This window comes from Boleophthalmus pectinirostris, unplaced genomic scaffold, assembly GCF_026225935.1.
Source record: "Boleophthalmus pectinirostris isolate CB_2022bp ecotype Guang Dong unplaced genomic scaffold, ASM2622593v1 HiC_scaffold_17, whole genome shotgun sequence".
NCBI classification, from domain to species: domain Eukaryota; kingdom Metazoa; phylum Chordata; class Actinopteri; order Gobiiformes; family Gobiidae; genus Boleophthalmus; species Boleophthalmus pectinirostris.
The window spans coordinates 20,392,252-20,412,269 of NW_026571115.1; the positions used below are offsets into that span (position 1 = coordinate 20,392,252).

A 20,018-nucleotide genomic window follows, 5' to 3' on the forward strand; every position below is an offset into this window, starting at 1 on the left:
TTCAGCAAACATTCTCTTTGTTCCGGCTTTAAATCCTTGATCTTGGGAATAGTTGCCAACACAGAATGTATGGCTTTTCGCTAATTGGCTGGTGCGAGAACTTGCACTTCCGGGGTTTCTTGGAATCGTCTAGTGTATTCCGATTCCTGACCTAGTTGCTAGAGAGAAATGAAACTGAGCAGAGGCACTAGGTGATGCCAGCCTGGCTAGTTGTATAGGGCTTTATAAATTTAAAAGATTGATTGATTGATGGTGTCCACTAAGATGCACACTGCTTTCAATGTATATTGTTTAACAAGAAACTAAATGCTAATACTTAAGATCATGAAAACAACTCAAAATACTGTCATGTATTGCAACACTGTTTTGATTTTTCTTTCATTTTTTTCTTTTTTGAGAGGGCATTATTTTAACTGAATGCCCTGTGGGTCACTAGGCAGGAGGTTGTCATGAATGCCAAGACAGAAAGATAAAACTATCACAAAGACTTGGATTTCACAGTAATTAGATTGTATGTGCCATTCTATAATACTCTGCCATTTCACAGCCCAAGGCCAACATCACATTTTATATCAAGCTTCCTTTGTTGACTGCAGGGAGCTATCCACCAGTTCGCCATCCAATGACATTACAAAGGACATATTTGGCCTAACACATTGACAGTCGTTAAAGGCGTAAAAGAAGATATTTTATACTTTTTTGAATTAAACTATGACATATATAGATCATTATTTTACATTTTGTCCAATTATTATCTGAAACTGGTGTGGCTGTTTGATTTACTTGTTGAAAATTGTGACATTTTTATCCTCTTTATGACCCAGACACTTTTTTTTTTTTTAATAATCACAAGTGCAGAGAAGTGGGTGAACATGGGGGGGTAGTTGAAAACTGAAATTTTGTGAGCACTCAATCCTCAAATGCATGACAATACAGGATTAACATCAAACATGCATGAGTTAACTGAAATACCTTATCTTATCTTGAAGCTTTTGGTGCCAGTCAAGTCACATATGTAACGAAGACCCTTATGGGGAGACCGTTACGTAATGAATAACCCTATGTCCTGTCAATAATTATATCATTGTTACACTGTCTTCCTATGACTTCTTGTATAAAGCTGTGATTTTATATTTTATTACTTATCTTTCTATTTTATTTTGACTTGTACATAGACATTTTATAATTATGTCTTATTTGACACCTGTCTCTTGCTATTGTTTTTGCTACTTTAATTTAATTTGCTATCACCATTTGTATTTTATCTCTTTGTTATTATAGTATATTTTGATGTGTGAGCTACTGTCTCCAAATAATTTCCCTTGTGGATCAATAAAGTTTGTCTGAGTCTAAGTCTAAGTCTAATAAGGTCATCACAATTGGATTCCAGTCCTCTATTGTCTGGAAAGAAAGTGAGTTCAGTTTCTATAACATTTTCTTTGTATGTTGATGGGTTGTTGCCCCTTCACACAAACCCCAACCCTGAGGATCAGGATCTGACCTTCATCTGCCCCCCCCACCCCCCACCCCCACCCAGCCCAAACACACAAGAACATCCACCACTACAAGGTGTCAAATCATAGATGACTGTGAGTACACAATTGAAGAGGAACCTTGAATAAAACCTTGAAAGCTCATAAAAGTTTATTTTCCACAATACTTCCCCTTTAAAACTATATGCACCACCTGGACTACAGCCTACTTTAAAGGAGAGAGAGATATGTCTCCTAAAGGGGAGAAAGATATGTCTCCTTTAAAGTACTGCATACTAAACACCAAGTGATTAGTGAAGAACAAAATCTGAACAGTCCTAGTTTATTTATTTGTTTGTTTGTTTTCCCACTGACTATTAACATAACATAAGCCACCACTTGACAGCTAAATTTGTTTTGCTAAGAAAGGGCGTATTTATTGCTTAAACGAGGGGGACATCTAGTGGTCAATCATATATTACTCACTTACTTATTGTATACTTTTATTTGAGGATATTGAGAAAACAAATAACAGAGCTAAAAACAAAATAAAACGTGCTATAAAAGATTCAGTGAAAAAATATTTTTTTTAATCGACTAAATAAAAAGAAACTGGCAGCTTCTTTAAACGTTGTGGCAAAAGTTAGATTTTGTGTTTCCAACGTAAACACTAATGTAAACTACCAAAGCACAGTGTACATGAGTGCACCGTGTTGGCCTCCAGGGCGCGCCAGTCTCAATGTTCAGTCCGTGCGTCCACCTTTTTACCTGGCGCACGCGTTTATGAGTCAAGCACACATTACCAGAACCGAGCCCCCATATTTCAGTCTAAAATAACTTCATACTAATCTTTTCACATCACTCCCTATCGGCTAGCGTCATCCTTTGTGTGTATTATGATTAACCCGTAATTGAACTGAGTTGGTTTTGTGCGCCGAGTCCGATTATTTACACAGGGGCGTAGCGCGAAACCTTTACCGGAAACACGTACCTTTATACTGGGTGCAACTTGACGCACCCATCTTTCGCTACCTCCACAGGTCCCTCCTCCCCCGACGAGTTTGACAGCTTCGGAGCTCATTTGCCAGGACTGCGGCAACAGGCTGACGCACTCTCACTCACTTTTAGTCACCTGTTATTTACTGGATACATGCTGGTTTTGCGTCTTCTCCTGGCTATGGGGAACTGTCGGAATCCACTATTGTAATCTCTTTCCTGCTGGTTGAAAATTGGAGTTTCTAGTTTTGTTTGTTTCTTTTTTTTTTTTTTTTTGTACAACTTTTACCAGTGGAAGTCGCGGATAAAAGCGTCAAGATGTCAAAAAGCGCCACGGAGGAGGTGAACAAGCTCACAGAAAGTACATACAAGGTGAGCACATTGTAACCTGTGGGATATAAGGATAGAACATGGGATCCACCTGAAATTGGACGTGCCCCGTGAGAGCGCACACCTTTAGCACGAGTTCACGGCTGTTTTGAGTTACGATATGGGAATTGCTAATTGGGCTACTTTTACCCAGAAACAGGCCTTCCCCAAATCAGCTAATTTAACTAAAAACTCTGAGGAATGGGCCTTTTGGGAAACTTTTTACAATAACTTGTTTTGTTTTAGAAAAAAATCTCCAAATATTCCTAAAGCCTATCTTGAGGTTTCCTTAGAGATTGCCCCTGTAATGGAATGGCAGTTGCCGTGCTGAATCACTGGTTTGAGGAGGATAGCCCCACCCTAGGAGTGCCCTGTGCATTATTTTGAGTTACCAACCTGCCTGACCGCCCTGTGTTACACTGCGGGGTGATGGCATGTGTCTCTTTGACTTGGAGGTAAAGCCTCATTGAGATGGAAACCTCTGTGCATTGTGGCCTAGTGTTGCACATATTGTATGATTCCAATGCAGCACAAGTATAAGTTTAAGTTGCTTTTTTTTTTTTTTTTTTTTTCTTTGCTTTTTCTTAATGTTTAATCTCTGGAAAGAATAGTCTGTGCTCCTAACGCAGTCAATGAGGAAGCAAAGATAAAATGATCAAAAATATTCCAAAGCTATTTGCCTATTGTTTGTGAAGTACGTCAAGTCATAGTTTTAATTACTTACTGATTTTATTGATGGAAATAAGTTATTGGTTAATAAAAGTAAATCCACCCTGCGGTCAGACTTGTCTTCTCTGCTGTTCATAACTTTGCTTTAAGATGACTTCTCTGCGTAATACCTGGCCCGTTTATGTTGAATGTTTGTGCCAGTCAATTCTTTTCATTTATTTTCTACTGAAAGGGGTAAACTGGCACCATGTACCTGTTTTAATTACATCTGCACCTCCACCTGCTTGTCTCCATGGTGATGTTATATCTTTGCCTAAAATGTTCCACAGTATTGCATAAAATGTGTAATTAACTGATCCTTATCTCAATGGAGACAAGAGGGTGATACAGTCAGACCAATATCAGTACAAGTAGCAAGATCTGCGGAGAGGCAAGCCCACTCGGAGTACTGTACAGTAACTTATATATCCCACTTGTAAGTCTAGTGTATTTTGTTTTGCAATAAAACATGTTTTAACTAAAATGCTGCATCAATAACTATAATGCCATACTGTGGAACATTTCAGGCACAGCAGTAACCTTTCCATGGAAGTGAACAGGTGATCAGCCTTCCACCAGAAAAGTTCCATTGTGCACCTTTTAACTGGTTGTGTGTTTTGGGTCATTCATTGTTCAAATCCTGTACATGATTCATTTGGCAGTAAATGTGTACTACTAACCAACAGGAGTAGCTTAGCCTTCACGGCACACCTAGCCAGTATAAATGTAGAACTATTTCTGTCTTCTTAGCAGTCCTGTGTGAGATGGTGACAGCTCCTTGGTATGATGAAAAGCAGCTAAAAGACTTGAGGATTAATAATTCAGTTGCTTGTGTGTGTTGTGGGGTAAGATTATACAGCAAGCTTTCGGTGGCCATCACAAGCCTTTATGATGCACTGCCTTATGAGTGGTCTGTGAGTCACTCACTGCTCAGAACCCAAGGAAGATCTATGTTGTGATCTGGGATGGTCTGGGATCCTTTCCTCAAAGAATCCTCTACATTTATCCAGGCTTTGCAATGTCCCAAAGACTGGACACTTCAACAACAAAACCTTATTGAAGTAAAAGTAACTTTTGTGGCATTATGTTTCCATCAACAGAATGTCATGGAACAGTTCAACCCAGGGCTGAGGAATCTGATCAACCTGGGCAAAAACTATGAAAAAGCTGTGGCTGGTAAGAGGTTCATTTTTCTATTGGTGATTTGGATGGTGGCCAGTAGATCTGAGAAATATAATAGAAGTTGCATTAGCATTGCAATTGCAATATTTAAATACACTTTGTCTCTACATAGTAGTATGAAGTATTTTACAAATATTTTCTTTATAGAAAATCAGAATTCAATGATGATGAAGGCATGATGCGTCAGCTACAATAAAAAAGTTGCATTCTCCAACTCTATTAAAAAACATAATGGGTAGACTTAAATGTAATGGTCAGAATCCTATGAATCCAATAATGCCCAAGGTCACAATGTCGTATAGAATCTTTAACAAAAACTCAAATATATTTTAGTCATTGTTACTATAACCAAAGTACATTTCTTTTCAGCCATGATTCTGGCAGGGAAGTTGTATTTTGATGCCGTGTCAAAGATTGGAGAGAATGCTGCAACATCCCCAGTCTCCAGAGAACTGGGTAAGTTTTCATGTTGTTTACTGCACACTTAAACATAAGATGATGAAAAGCAATTTGTATGATGGGAAACGGTTATTGAGAGATTAATAGGACTCATTCCTTTCGAAGTTACAAAGTATTACAACTGTTGGACCAATAGTATACACACTATTTGTTTCAGATTTACAGAAAAATTTACTTATTAATCATGTTTGCTGTTACCAGGTTGATTTGTGTTTTATTTTCCAAATAAAACACAGGGAGACGTAGCAGTACACAGTATAAAAAAAAAAAAGAAGGAATCAAATGAATTCTAAAATATATTTTCTCTGGGGCCTGTGGCAGTGGCTGGGGGACCAAATCTCAGTTTTTTTTAGATTACTTCTGTGGCTCTCTAGTTTTTCATGATGTGTGCACCATAATGAGTTAAGTGAAGCATTGAGGTGTGCAGACTTTCATTTCTCTTCTCATTCCCCTATGTGGTGGAACATTACAGCATTTCTGGTGTGTTATATTTCCAATTTTGAGTTTTTTACAAATATGTTTGAGCTCTTAATCAGTGCTGTACAATGACTGCATGTCTGTGTGACATTCATTTAGTTACTATCTAAAACAAAAGAGAAACAAGTCTCCTTAGGGACCATTACAGGTTACTGTTTAGGATACACATAACCAGCAAATGGTTAGAGATATCTTTATGCAGCAGTCCTGTTTGGCATGTTTAGTCACTGCCACCAGAGTCCTGTTTGATGTAACCATAGTTTGTTTGTTGATTGACAAAAACTGTTAATTAATTTTAGCATCAGTGGGACGTGCCACCTGGCACTGCGGTGTCTGTGTCCTGGCTGTGCAGTTCAGAGGAGGGCATGTTTGTTTCTCAAGACAGTTATGTGGGTAGAATAAACTCATTGCTTTCGAAGCAATGAGTTTCTCCTTTGCCATAGAACAAATGCATTAACCATGTACAGTGGGGGAAATAAGTATTTGATCCCTTGCTGATTTTGTAGGTTTGCCCACTGACAAAGAAATGAACAGTCTGTCATTTTAATAGTAGGTTTTTGCATTGAGAGATGGAATATCAAAAAGAAAATCCACAAAATCACATTACAGAAAATATATAAATTTCATTTCATTGAGTGAAATAAGTACCAACCATTAAGAGTTCTGGCTCAAACAGACCAGGTAGACACTCCTAAGCAACTCTTCACCTGAATTAGACCCCTGTCCACTGAATCAGTCAATTAATCAGACTCCAAACTCTCCAACATAGAAAAAACCAAAGAGCTGTCAAAGGATGTCAGGGGAAAGATTGTAGACCTGCACAAGGCTGGAATGTGCTACAAAATCATAAGCAAGAAGCTGGGTGTTAAGGAGACAACTGTTGCTGCAATTGTTCAAAAATTTTAAAAATACAAAATCACCATCAGTCGACCTCAGACTGGGGCTCCACACAAGATCTCACCTCATGGGATTTCAATGATCATGAGAACATTGAGAAATCAGCCTTGATCTGTACAGGAGGAGCTAATCAATGATCTCAACTCAAGAAAGCTGGGACCACAGTCACCAAGAAAACTATTGGTAACACTTTACGCCGGAATGGATTAAAATCCTGCAGGGCTCGCAAGGTCCCCCTGCTTAAGAAGGCACATGTGCAGGCCACCTGATGTTTACCAATGAACACCTGAATGATTTAGAGAGTGATTGGGAGAAGGTGCAGTGGTCAGATGAGACCAAAATGGAACTCTTTGGCATCAGCTCAACTCACCGTGTTTTGACGAAGAGAAATGGCGCCTATGACCCCAAGAACACCATCCCCACTGTCAACTTAGAGGTGGAAACATTATGCTTTGGGGGTGTTTTTCTGCCAAGGGCACAGGACAACTTCACCATGTCAACTGGAGGATGGACAGAGGCCATGTACTGTTAAAATCTTGAGTGACAATCTCCTTCCCTTCGCCAGGAAACTGAAAATGGGTCAATAGGTCTTCCAACACGATAATGACCCAAAACATACAGCCGAGGCAACGAAGGAGTGGCTCAAGAAGAGGCACATTAAGGTCATGGAGTGGTCCAGCCAGTCTTAGAACTTAACCTACGGAGGGAGATGAAGCTCCAAGTTGCCAAGTGACAGTCACAAAACCTTAATGATTTAGAGATGATCTGCAAAGAAGAGTGAACCAAAATTCCTTCTGATGTGTGCACAAACCTGGTCATCAACTATAAGAAATGTCTGACCTCTGTGCCACCAAACAAGGGTTTTGCCACCAAGCATTCAATCTTTTTCGACCAGAGGGTTCAAAAACTTACTCCAGTGAAATGGAAATCACTTTATATACTTTCTTTTTGATCTTCTGTCTCTTAATGTCAAAATAAACCTACCATTAAAATTATAGACCGTTCATTTCTTTGTCAGTGGACAAACCTACAAAATCAGCAAGGGATTAAATACTTATTTCCTCCACTGTATTCCTAAATAAAGATCTATAATAAACCTATTATTCTATAGTGTCAAGACAAATCATCTGGTCACTCAGGTCACACACACTGATGATGAATGCAAAGTAAATATAAAAGCACGTTGACTCTATAGCAGTGCAGTGTGTGGATTAGGACATAAATGGTGTAGTTTAAGTCTGTAGCTGAATGAATGTGACTTGGGTTGATGACTGAGACAGCTTCTGGATGTAGTGAGGCAGATCTGGTGAAACCTGAGCTGCGCTGACGCGTAGCCAGCTCGAAACCAGACCCTCAGAGTCAGTGGAGGATGGTGCTCTTCTCCTCCTTTTCCTCTGCCTCCCCCTGCTCTTGTGTCTCAGTTCAGATGTCAGCAGGGTTTTCATTCTGCGCCTCGGAATCATGACACTCTCATACAGTGAGCAGCAAAAACGCTGATGAATCAGGATTTAACCCAGTCAGAGAACAGTCAATGGAGCAGTTTTCAAAAAGACTTGGTTGTAGAATGTGTTGGTCATATGGAGCTTAAGTGTTAGCAGAGCCCTTTTACATAATTCACGTGCATGTTTGCATGCTGTGAGGTGTGCGTGTGTCCCAGACCACAGGGACTGTGGGCCCACAGAGACACACCTTTTATGCAGGGAGGAAAACCACAGTTTTATTCTAGATGTGTGTAATCATTTCTCTGAAACCAAAAGAGCAGTTCTGTTACATTTTCAATAGTTGTCCAGTTGTTTTCTATGATAAAATACAGCCGTTATGCTCCGTGATCTCTCAGTCTTTACTGAAGTGTTTTCAGGTATGATCTCAGCAGGGTGAGCCTGGTCAAACAAACCTGTGGCCAACCTGCCACTTTTATCAAGGTTCACTTTGTTGAATATTGGCAGTGGCTTCTGAGGTTGTCCACAGTGTGACACACTCTCGCGCCTCCACATTACCTGACCTAGTACAACTGTTGCTCGGCAACTGCCATCACAATAAACATAATGGAATAAGATTATCAGATTATAAGATTCAACTCAGTTGGTTTTGGTGTTACAGGTTGTATTCAGTATGACTCAGATACAGTTCACTAAAGTACGTGAACTTTCCAAAGTTTTGGTGTCATCTTTTATAATGATCCATTTTTACAGGAATGTGGTCTGGAGAGATTATCAAGATTATTATGAATCATATTTTGAAACAAAGTTCTTGCTCCTGTTTCTCTGTTAGTTATAAATACAGCTATGACAAAGGACATGTCAAATTTTTGAGATCTTCCAGATCATGACATTTGCTTATATGTATGAAAATGCAAAGAAAATGAACACATCAACATTAGGCTTTACTAAAACAAGCTGTGCTGGTCTCTGAGCGACCAAACCAGAAACAGAACATGATAAGCAGACAGTCAGCTGGGAGGCCATGTGGTCTGCATGGACTGTGTCCACAAGAATCAGTCATGACATTTATGTTTATCCAAGTACAGTAGCAGTTCTGACACAAAATGAAAGCACTTTGTTTTAGTTCTTCTCTCTCATCTGATCTAATCTCTCTTGTTTTATGTGGTAGGTGTGGTTTTGATGGAAATCTCAGAGGTTCATCGTAAAGTTCATTATGAGCTGGAGGAAAATGTAAGTTCAGTTCTCTTTATGCAGCATCCCTCTCCCTCCACTGGATACAGTGCACCAGACACACCTGCTGCTTTATTTCCACTGTGTGGACAGGCCTGAACATGCCTCAGAGCACAGCTGGGGCTCAGACACTATGCACAGCTCACTGCTAAACAATGTAGAGAAATGTCTGTGTTTCTATTGTTCTGCTTTTATATTAGGAAGTTTCTGTGTATGAGAGACAAAAATGTCACAGGATAAAGGCAACATTCCCAGTAAAAGTTTGTGGCTTCTTGGTTAATTATAGCACAAATTCAAAGTATAATATAAACACTTAGATGATGATGATGTTTGTAGAGAGAAAGCATGTCCGTGCTCCACGTGGGTCTAATGTACGGCACACGTCTCTGGTGATGGAGTCTCACCACACTCACACTCACTTTCACACTGACACTTATAACAGTAGCACAAGGCTGTGGGCTTTCCCACGCTCCAGCACTGACTCATGCAGACATTCACCTTGGACTTAGCTCTCACCCCCACACACACATACTCCATACTTTTTCAATATCACCCTCCTTCTCACTGTTAAAGTGTTTTTTTTTCTTTCTGTGAGCTTCTGGAGACAGAACAGCTGACAAACGGTGGCCCATCCTCTCTATTGTTTTGTGCTCACCTCTGTGTCTTTGTGTCTTTGTTTCTTTCTCACCTGAAGTTTAAAAGGTTTCACCGGGAGATAGTCGCTGAGCTGGAGAAAAAAACAGACATGGATGTCAAATACATGACAGTGAGTAGACCTGTTCTTCCTGAGTCAGCACTTTGCTCTCCCCACTGCCTACACAATCCTCTATCATAAAGTTTGTATTGTATATTGGTTATTGTATAATGTATATACAAGACATATGTATGGTATACTGTGTAGTGAACTGTGTTTGGAAGAATACATTGAAAATGTATTTAGAATACTACATACCTAAATTAAAATGTATTTTGTGACATATTGCATTCTGTTAAATGGTTCTAATACCAATACTGTCACATTTAATTTAGAGACCGATATGGGGTTTTTCATGGCCAATATGTGGGGCCCATTTAGATTGTTTCCCAAAAATTATGTCATTTAAATTTAATATGAACTTCTCTCAAGCCCTATTTTATTGCAAACATTTAAGAGAGCAGTGTAGTCAGGTTTTGTGCAGTTATATCCTTGAAATAGCCGATAGACTAGCCGATACACTAATATCGGGCCAATATTTGCACTTTATCAGCCTATCTCTACTTTAGTTGCATTATAAAACATGACATGACATAGGATTGAAAACAGCTCTGTTTGTTTCAGCATTTGTTGTGCTCTTATCGCTAATTAGAGAAGGAAAAAAAACACATGCACTCACCACAAGAGCTCAATTTTTCTCTCCAATACTGTGCAGTTTGAAGCCTACATTGCGTTATCAAGTACTGCAATGTATTCCTTTGATTTTTGTAAACAAACTGTATTCTGAAAAACAGCCAATGAGAGAGTAACTAACCAGCATACGATTACTCTGCTAAAATGACTATTCTGAACTCATATTTTGGTCCGTGTATTTAGTTAGTTCCCAACACTGGTAGTATATAAGCAATACAAAATATTATGGGTCAATTTTATGACTGACAGAATCCAACCCAGTGCACTGATATTACAACTGATTTTTCCAGGCCACCTACAAGAGGTATCAAATGGAGCACAAGATGAAGCAGGATTCTGTGGAGAAGTCACAGTCAGACTTGAAGAAACTAAGAAGAAAAAGCCAAGGCAAGAATGCCAACAAGTACGAAAACAAAGAGAGTGAGGTGAGGCGAAAGCATATGTTTATACACTATTCAGAGATCTCATACTTCAATGACATTTGATAGATTAGCAGTTTATAGATTTGCATAATATGGGTGCAGGCTAATCCAGAGAGTAGGCCGTGTTGTGTTGACTGAAATGGCATCTCAATCACACATCATCTCTGTCTTTATTGTATGTTAATTATACAGTTAAAACTCACTCCTGTCAACAGCAAGGCCTTTTGGGTGTGCCAGAAAGTCTGTCATAATGCTGACAAGGAATGAGTTTTGAAACTGAAGGAAGAAGGAACTGGTTTTAAATTGTTTTTGCTTTGAGATGTCTTTATTAGAACAGCTGAAAAAGTGTACTGTGTTTGGAGTAAAGTAGACACATGCCTTAAATATGTTTTTTGCAGTAAACAATTATTTTCTATTGAGTTGTTACTGAAACATTGTAAGGTACTGTACTGTGTTGAAGTAAGGGTAAAGGATTCAAATTGTGTTCTATCACTGTGAAGTATGCATCGAGACAATTACTTTAGGATGCAGAAATGAATAAGGAAACTGGAGATGCATTTAGATCTATTTCAGATAAAATACATATTTTGCTGATATTTGTATGAATCAATCTGTAAAAAATCTTGTTCAGTAACTGCACTCTGTATGAATTGCTGCTTATCTTTTTACTCTTTGTGTACCTCACAGTTCTAAAAGTATCTGCTATGTAAATTATCCTGACACAACCTGTCCGAGCTGATAAGGCAGTCTCCCTTTGCTTTAGTGCTAACCTATATTTTATAATGGCTGCCCATTGGTGATTAAGCCTTTTAGAGGGAATTCATCACCTTTGTTGCTCTTCATGCTTTGTGTAGCTTTTGTATTGTCAACAAAGGAACGCACACTGATGCTAACCATGTGGCTAACAAGATAAGCAAAGTTGATTTAATGAATCAGGTTTAATCATTGCATGTGATATTATTTAAATATTAACTTGGTTCTCTCCCTTGTACATACAGGTCCTGGAGACCTTGACGACACGTCAGATGGACATGCAGTTGTTCATTGCTGATGGCTGCAAAGAGGCCTTACTGGAGGAGAAAAGGCGCTTTTGTTTTCTAGTGGACAAACACTGCATGCTCTCCTACCAAACTGCTGCTTTTCATGACAAGGTGGATACAACCCTCCAATACACTTCAGAGTTTTTACCTATGTGTGCTAAATCTTCGTGTTTTCTAATGTTGTCAAAAGGCCAAGGATATTCTCAAATCAAAGATCAGCTCCTGGCAGGATCAGTGCAATGATGCGACGGACGTGCCAGACAGTGTGCTGACCATGATCGAATCTCTGCGTGCTCCAGTGTCCATCACGCCAATGCCCTCGCCCTCCCCCTCCCGCCACAGTGTGGTATGTCTCACTTTTCACATTCAAACCTACATGAGGGACATCTCTAAACATTCATTTTACTCTGTCAGAACATATCGGATCCACCTGCTCCCATGAAAAAGGCTCACACTAGTCCACTTGCAAATCTGTTTGAACAAGGAAGTCAGGAACCAGGTACATTTTCAGTTTTATTTTTTCACGTTCACTTGTTTAGTAATTTCAAAGAATGTGTTCCATTTGTTGTTAGTTTCAGATTATGGTAACGGTGATGATGCAGGCCTCTCCAGGTCTGTGTCTGTAGCCACCGGTCTGAACAATGTGGTGAAACGGCCTCGAGTCCGGACCATCTTCCCACACAGTGCCGGCAACAACAGCACCCTGATCAGCTTTGACGAGGGAGACGTTATAGTTCTGCTGATCCCTGAAGAGAGAGACGGATGGATGTACGGAGAGCTGGAGAAAAATGGAAAGTTAGTCAGACACGATCACACACCTGATCTTTAGCTTGTTGTTTGAGTTACAGGTCTTTTCACCACTTCAAACCTGCTGTCTGCTTAGGAACTCCTCTATAGGTCACTAGGTGATTTCTGTGGTTGGAACGGCATTGTCCTGGGAGCCAAATGGTCTCTAGTCTGATTGTTATGCAAGCCTTGTACATAAAGCATACAGCTATACTGATAAGGAAATCAAAGGAAAGTGCCTGAGGCTGCAGTGCAGGTTTCTGGAGTGAGGCACAGAGCACCACCTGCTCCACACTGCTCAGATTTGACTCTTTATTATCTTACTCATTATTATGGTGCAACACACTGCGCTCTCTGAAATATCTCCATTGTGGGACAAATAAACACTCTTATCTTATTTTGCTTTTAAGTTATTACTCTTGGTGCCAGTATAGTATGTTTAGGCATCTCAGGTGTTGTACATGAAAACATGTTTTAGTTTACAGAGTCTCATCCCAAAATATAAGGGCTTTTTCAGTTGTGTGAAAGTTGTGTTGTTAACCCTCGTTTTACATTTCATCTTTTTGTGACATTTAATTTATATTTTTGGGCATTTATGAAAATAGAAGACACACCACATAATAATAAAGACAAGACAAAAAAAATATTTTGATCACACCATTATGTCATTATTATGTCAAGTGTATTTTTGAACATGTGTAGGCAGAAACAAATGGCTCTATATTTCCCTTTAGACAAATCACATGTTGTAGAGCGTAGGTGCTTTGGAGACTTGAAACACATAACCCTAATCAGAATAGCCATTCTCTACAAAATCTAAAATAAAATTGTCGAATAGATTGATTGCAGATATGAGCAATAATCATTTAGTGAACTGCTTTACATCACCTGTGAATCTGTGTGTTTAGTCTGTGTAACTCTTTTGACTTCACTGGTCCGTGTATGTTCTGTGTTTCCTCAGGAGGGGCTGGTTCCCTTCGTCCTACTGCCGAGCACTCACAGAGCCTCTGGTGAACAACAACAGGTAAAGAAACGTGTCCAGTGTCCGGGGCTCACGTTTCACCCGACTGTATTGTTGGCAGGACTTCCTCCAGTTACTCCCGTTAGACTGATAACCTTTGTAATCCAGGGCAGGACTCTCCTCATCCCAAACCGCAGATTCCTATTGCCAGGTTTCGGATGACATCACAACACTCTATAGGCCAATAAAATTTAATGCCGATGGGGGCAGATATATTTAAAGGGGTTCCCAGCACCCCCCTGTTTCTATGGAGATGTCATTGCTCTACCTGGAATGTTCCACAGTATGACATTAAATAGCTTTACCTTACATTTATTCAGTTGCAGGTGGTGTTATAGCTCAAAAATACATAGAAAAACAGGCATTCTGACTGTGAGCGGGGTTGCCTCTCTGCAGATTTGACCTGTAACTTTGTCTGGTTTGGTCTTCATGAGAAAGAAAAGTTTACTACTACTATTAAAAACTCCAGACAAAGCAATAACATTCTCATGGAAAAAAGTATTTAACGGACCCTCCACCAGAAAAGTCACACAGTGCAATTTTTAATTCTGTTAAAATGCCGATTTTGTTGTAGGGTCTAGTCCAGGGGTTGGCAAACTACAGCTCGGGGGCCCTTTTAATCTTTTTAATTCAGCCTGCCGAATTTGAATAATGATAATAATAATGATAATTTCCAGTGTTTTAAAAGTAATTTCAAGAAATGGTAAATACCGTGGGACTTGAAAGACAGATATTTTGTTGTAATACTTTGTAATGATTTTCAATGATGGGATATTTCAATAACATGAGATATGTTTTCTACATATCCCAGGCTATTTTTTTCTCTTATGAGGTGGATTACCAAAACACTCAATCTGCTCCTGGACCGGCCCTTCTGTCAAATTTTAGAACCCTTTGTGACCTATGAGTCTAAAAGTTTGCCCACCTCTGGTCTGATCACTAATGGAAATGATCAAGTTTAACATTTCTAAAGTGACCTTTTCAGATGTTTTTATGATAATACAATGTAAATCAATAGGGAAAACTGGGAAAACTCTCTTGCTCCGCCCGTCTGGTAGTCTGACATCACCATGTCCTAATTAATGAAACAGTAATGTGTAATATTATGCCGGTGTTATATAAAATGTAAGGTGTTCAGACTGATGAGGGAGGTAATCACTTATGTCTTTCTTCTCTGTAGTGTCTCAGCAGCCCCATACCGAAGCAGAAGTGTTGTCAACCTTCATCATCAAGACACAGAGACAGATGAGGCGACCATGGTGCTGCCCCCAGCCGACTATTCTGCTGTGTCGTATCAAAACCTGGTCAAAAGTAGTATGACGTCATCTGTCTACACAGTCTCTAATGATCACCACCAGCCCTCACCCACGCCCTCTGCCGCCTCATCCTCCTCATCTGACCCCAATACGGTTAGTCCTTTACCTCATTTTGGTTTTGAGGGATTTTCAGTTTGATAGAATTTTAATCTGAAAGCAACTAGAAACAACTGAACTAAAGTACGTTATGGGTGCATTAACACTAGTCTGTTAGTCCTTTGATTGGTCCTGCTCGTAGTCCTTGTTTAGCTCTGGTCTTCTTAAGGCTTCGTTCTGGGTTTAGTCCCTGTGTGTGCGTGTGTGCGTGGGGGTGTGTTCCTGTCTTTTGCCAGTGTGGTGTGTATTCAGTGTGATCATGTTTGTCCTTCCTGGTCATTTGTCATGTGACTTCAGGGACAGGGCAGAGATGTGTCCCTGGGCTCCTGCTGTTAGTGAAGGCACTTGAGTGTAGATTGGCGGGTTGTATAAGTTTCAATGTCTTGGAAACTTGAGCCCTCTGTGATACAGTCTTGTGTCACCCCGACAAACCCAGTCATGGTACGTGTTTGAAAAATGACAGTTTTTTTGTTTACTCCGCACCTAGAACTTATTATGAGTTGATGAGTCATTCTTAAAGAGAACAGATTTTTTTAAAATTAAATAAAAAATTATTTCTGTGGATGGATATTTTGTCTAAGATACTGCCATTGGAATTACTGTAACTATGAGGCGTTATTTACATCATATGCAAAGAAGCAGCAAAACCTGTGGTTTTATATTTCAGATGTTTTAAATAAATGTAAATACTGAAAAACACTTTTTATGTTTGCTCCATCAGCGGTGCAGAAAACACTGGCTTCATTTTTATAGAAGTGGTGGGTTGTTGCTGGTATTTCTGTTTCTCTGCCACTGTGGGCTGTTTGTGTAATAACAGCCTTTATGTTTATGCATGGACCCATTAATGTAGGCATTAAAAGTGCAGTATGAATCACACCGATGTATGCTTTTGTTCTGTGCTTTAGCTCTATACACTAAATGTGGACTGACTTTTGATGATAACCTTAGGCCTGTATCTTTGGTGCTTCAGCACATTGTCATATTATAATCCACTGATGACAGACTTCAGCCATGTTAATACTGTGCTTTTAAAACTCTCTCAAATGGGGTTAAGGGTGGACTAGTACAGGAGTTTCAACATTTTACCACATTAGGGGTTAATGACAAGTACATTTTCTTTTAATGTATCCAAATATGCACAATACCAAATATATGGAAATGGCTTGGCAGGAAATGTCATTGACTCATACAAACTGAAGTTTGCAAGTTTGCCAGAAATTCCCAAGTAGAGTTCTATTTTAAGACTTGAGTTGGTTCCTCTTAAAAACTCAACATAATAATCACTTTTCCACATTCTCTTTATTTGATCACATATCTCCACATCACCACACCTCTTCATGCATACCTTTCATTTTCACCACACATTTCTGTATCAAGACCAAAGGTTGTTTCCACTTGATCTTAGCTTCCACTTTGTTTGCGATGACTCAAGAGTTTGTGTAGAAAAGCAAACAAATCTCAGAATAGAGCTGCCTGTGAGAAAAGGGCTGCTGGGCTTCCTTACTCTGGCTCGTGTTCAGCACAGTGGACAGCAGAGGGGGCGTGTGCCTGTGGATTTCTTTGGTAGTTGGCAACTTAAATCTGCATATTTATTTTCCAAAATTGTTTGAGTGTATGTAACTTTGGATAGATTTTACTCTGTGTACAAAGTGCACTGAAAAGAGAGACTGAACAGAGTTGCATTTCATTTTACTTTTGAGGAAGTGTGGCATTATTAAATAATGTGTGTGTGAAGCCATTTTCCGCCCCAGCAGGTTGGTCCAGAGAGCGAAAGGTGAGAGGTGGCAGATTGGGGAGGTGGGGTTACCCAGGAATGCACTGTTACTACAAGGAAAAAATGCTCCCTCTCTGGTTTGGCCTTTTGTGCTGAAGAAGAGGAAGAAGAGTGTTTCAGGGATGGGTTAAAGATATGAGTGTGGCTTAAGACACAACACCATCTTGTTTGACACTTTTGGCAAGCCACAAGCCTATTATATAGCAAATTACATAGCCGACTGATGACTTCATGGGGAAATACCAAACAGGAAGTGTAATAAATGAAGACTGTATCAATAAATAAATGTAACTAAGCTTCCCTGCCCTGATTTAACTACCACATGACAATTTTACAAAAATAAAGAAAGCACGTTCTCCTCTGGGACATAATGGTCAACAGAGACATTTTGGTGCATGCATTTCCATCTGCACTCACAGTTGCTATCAGTTATCGACATCTAGTGGTAGCTATCATAAATTACAGGTTGAAAAGCAAAGCTTGCCACTGCATGAATAGAAAAAAAAAACTTGACATCATGTCAAACATTGGGGTCTTTGTAACAAATGGAATCTGGATTTATAATAATTTTTAGATTTTTATTTTTTTTTAATGCCATATTCTATGTTGTGTTTTTTACAGCCAGCACAGCCAAATGGCACCTCCAGACCTGCACCTGCTCCTTATCTAGCGTAAGTTATCAGTGATTTTTTTCTAAGTACCCTTTTCCTGTCCATTTGTCCATTTATTGTGATTTGTATTTTCAGAGGAGGAAACCCTTTTGCCACAGTCCGGCTACGTCCCACTGTCACCAATGACCGCTCTGCACCAGTTATTTGATGAGGCTCCACTTTTGTGTCTCCCACTCGCTTGTTAATCCAAACTGCTGGAATCAGGCTTTGTGGTTCAGAAACATTTGGTCTGGATTAAACTGAACTTTTCCAGCACTGACTTGAAAAATGCCATTGGATTATAGGATATCCTTGTGACTGCAAACTCTCAAAACCATTTTATTATGATACCCTTATATTTAAGCTGTATTTTATATCTATGTTCAGTCTTTTGTTTGTGGTGGTGATGACGACATGGAAGTGACCACATTTGTACCTGCACTTGACAAGTTTAATAAATATGGTCATAAAATATTTGTGTTGCATTGCATAGAGAATGTTACAGATTGTTATTGTTGCCATAGGACAGTAGATTAATGTACTGTTGAACACTATATTTAGGCCCGAGCCCCGACAGGGCGTAGGGCCTATTGCTTCCGCTCAGCGGAGCGAATGGGGAGCGACGTGCGCATGTCCGAATGCGACAAGACGACATGCAACTATGTCCACGGTCGCCCCCGGCACGAACAGCAGTATCCCAGTAACCCACGCCCAAGGCCTGGCTCATATTTACTACTGCTAAAATGAATGGAAGTCAATGGAAGGCGATGGGTGACCTCGACGAGATGGCGAATGACGAGCGCCTCAGTGCCCGTCACTCACCAATGACCCCACGGTGACGTGGGGAAGGTCGAGAGCTTTCAAAAAACGTATAATATGTTGTTCTAAAGTTTTCGGATATATTGTTTTTGCTCGAATTATTATTATTATTATTATTTTATTATTATTATTCTTCTGCTCTTTGAGCTCTAATTTGACCCTCTAAACACGTTCAAAAACTCACCAAACTTGGCACACTATTCAGAAGTGGCGAAAAATTCGATAAAATATAGGTTTCGTGCACGGGCATAAAAAAATGGCGACACAGCGCCACCTGGAAAACTCAAAATTTTGGCGTCTATGGGAGATGTCCCGGTCAACTTTGTCGTAGAGCCACGAAATTCGGTACACACATTCATCATGTCAAGACAAACAAAAAATATTATTATGGCCACGCCCCCTGACACACCAGAAGGCGGCCATCTTGGATTGAAATTTGAGTCCGCGTTTTCGCTGACGTTGCGTTTGAACGAACTCCTCTGAAGACGCTTCACCCACAGGGCTGAAAATCACCGTACATCATCTAGACAAGTGGAACATCTAAAGTTAGCTGATTTTTTTTGATAACTGTCACGGTTTACGTGCGACGAAGCCGCAAATTTCGGTAAAAATTTTGCCGAATTTCAAGGTGACATTATTTGTTCCTGTTCGCACAGACTTAGTCCGATCGTGTTGAAATTTGAATCACTAATGTGTGATCTCAGTCTGAATATAATACACTATAAAACATATGAAAAGTGAACACTATAGCGCCCCCTACCATAGACATGAAACGTCAACATAGTCAGATCTGCACCAAATTTGGGAATTAAATTCTATGCATGATTATGAGCAAAAAATTATATTATGGACATGATACCATTTTCACTGTTGGCCAGCAGGGGCGCAAAGACTCAAAAATTTCCCTCCTATGGGATACGTCCCGGTCAACTTTGTCATAGAGCCATGAAATTCGCTACATACATTTGTCATGTCAAGACAAACAAAAAATTTAATTATGGCCACGCCCCCTGACAAACCAGAAGGCGGCCATCTTGGATTGAAGATTCAGTCCGCATTTTCGTTCACATTGCGTTTGAACGAACTCCTCTGAAGGCGCTTCACCCACAGGGCTGAAAATCACCGTACATCATCTAGACAAGTGGAACATCTAAAGTTAGCTGATTTTTTTTGATAACTGTCACGGTTTACGTGCGGCGAAGCTGCAAAATTTGGTCAAAGTTTTGGCGAATTTCAAGGTGACATTATTTGCTCCTGTTCGCACAGACTTAGTCCGATCGTGTTGAAATTTGAATCACTAATGTGTGATCTCAGTCTGAATATAATACACTATAAAACATATGAAAAAACACTATAGCGCCCCCTACCATAGACATGAAACATCAACATTGTCGGATTTGCACCAAATTTGGGAATTAAATTCTATTAATGACTAGAAGAAAAAATATATATTGCTGACATGGGAATTTGTTCAA

The 20,018-nt window shown here is 39.7% G+C and overlaps 1 protein-coding gene across 1 annotated transcript; it reads left to right on the top strand.

Annotated features, from left to right (window-relative positions):
* The first annotated feature begins 2,552 nt into the window (after positions 1 to 2,552).
* On the top strand, positions 2,553 to 18,277 carry baiap2l1b (BAR/IMD domain containing adaptor protein 2 like 1b). Its single transcript, XM_020937468.2, has 14 exons — positions 2,553 to 2,840; positions 4,646 to 4,721; positions 5,097 to 5,183; positions 9,171 to 9,232; positions 9,927 to 9,998; positions 10,910 to 11,044; positions 12,040 to 12,192; positions 12,272 to 12,427; positions 12,496 to 12,580; positions 12,654 to 12,876; positions 13,829 to 13,891; positions 15,069 to 15,297; positions 17,696 to 17,745; positions 17,821 to 18,277. The coding sequence occupies exons 1-14, from the start codon at positions 2,787 to 2,789 to the stop codon at positions 17,891 to 17,893; spliced, it is 1,518 nt and encodes a 505-aa protein (XP_020793127.1). The 5' UTR covers positions 2,553 to 2,786; the 3' UTR covers positions 17,894 to 18,277.
* The last annotated feature ends 1,741 nt before the right edge of the window (positions 18,278 to 20,018 follow it).

What these genes read in the sequence shown, in the direction of transcription:
- baiap2l1b (XM_020937468.2), top strand. Translation starts at nt 2,787, where the DNA reads ATGTCAAAAAGCGCCACGGAGGAGGTGAACAAGCTCACAGAAAGTACA. An exon ending in ATTATGAGCTGGAGGAAAAT is followed by an intron (nt 9,233 to 9,926) that starts GTAAGTTCAGTT and finishes TCTCACCTGAAG; the next exon opens with TTTAAAAGGTTTCACCGGGA. An exon ending in TGGATGTCAAATACATGACA is followed by an intron (nt 9,999 to 10,909) that starts GTGAGTAGACCT and finishes TGATTTTTCCAG; the next exon opens with GCCACCTACAAGAGGTATCA.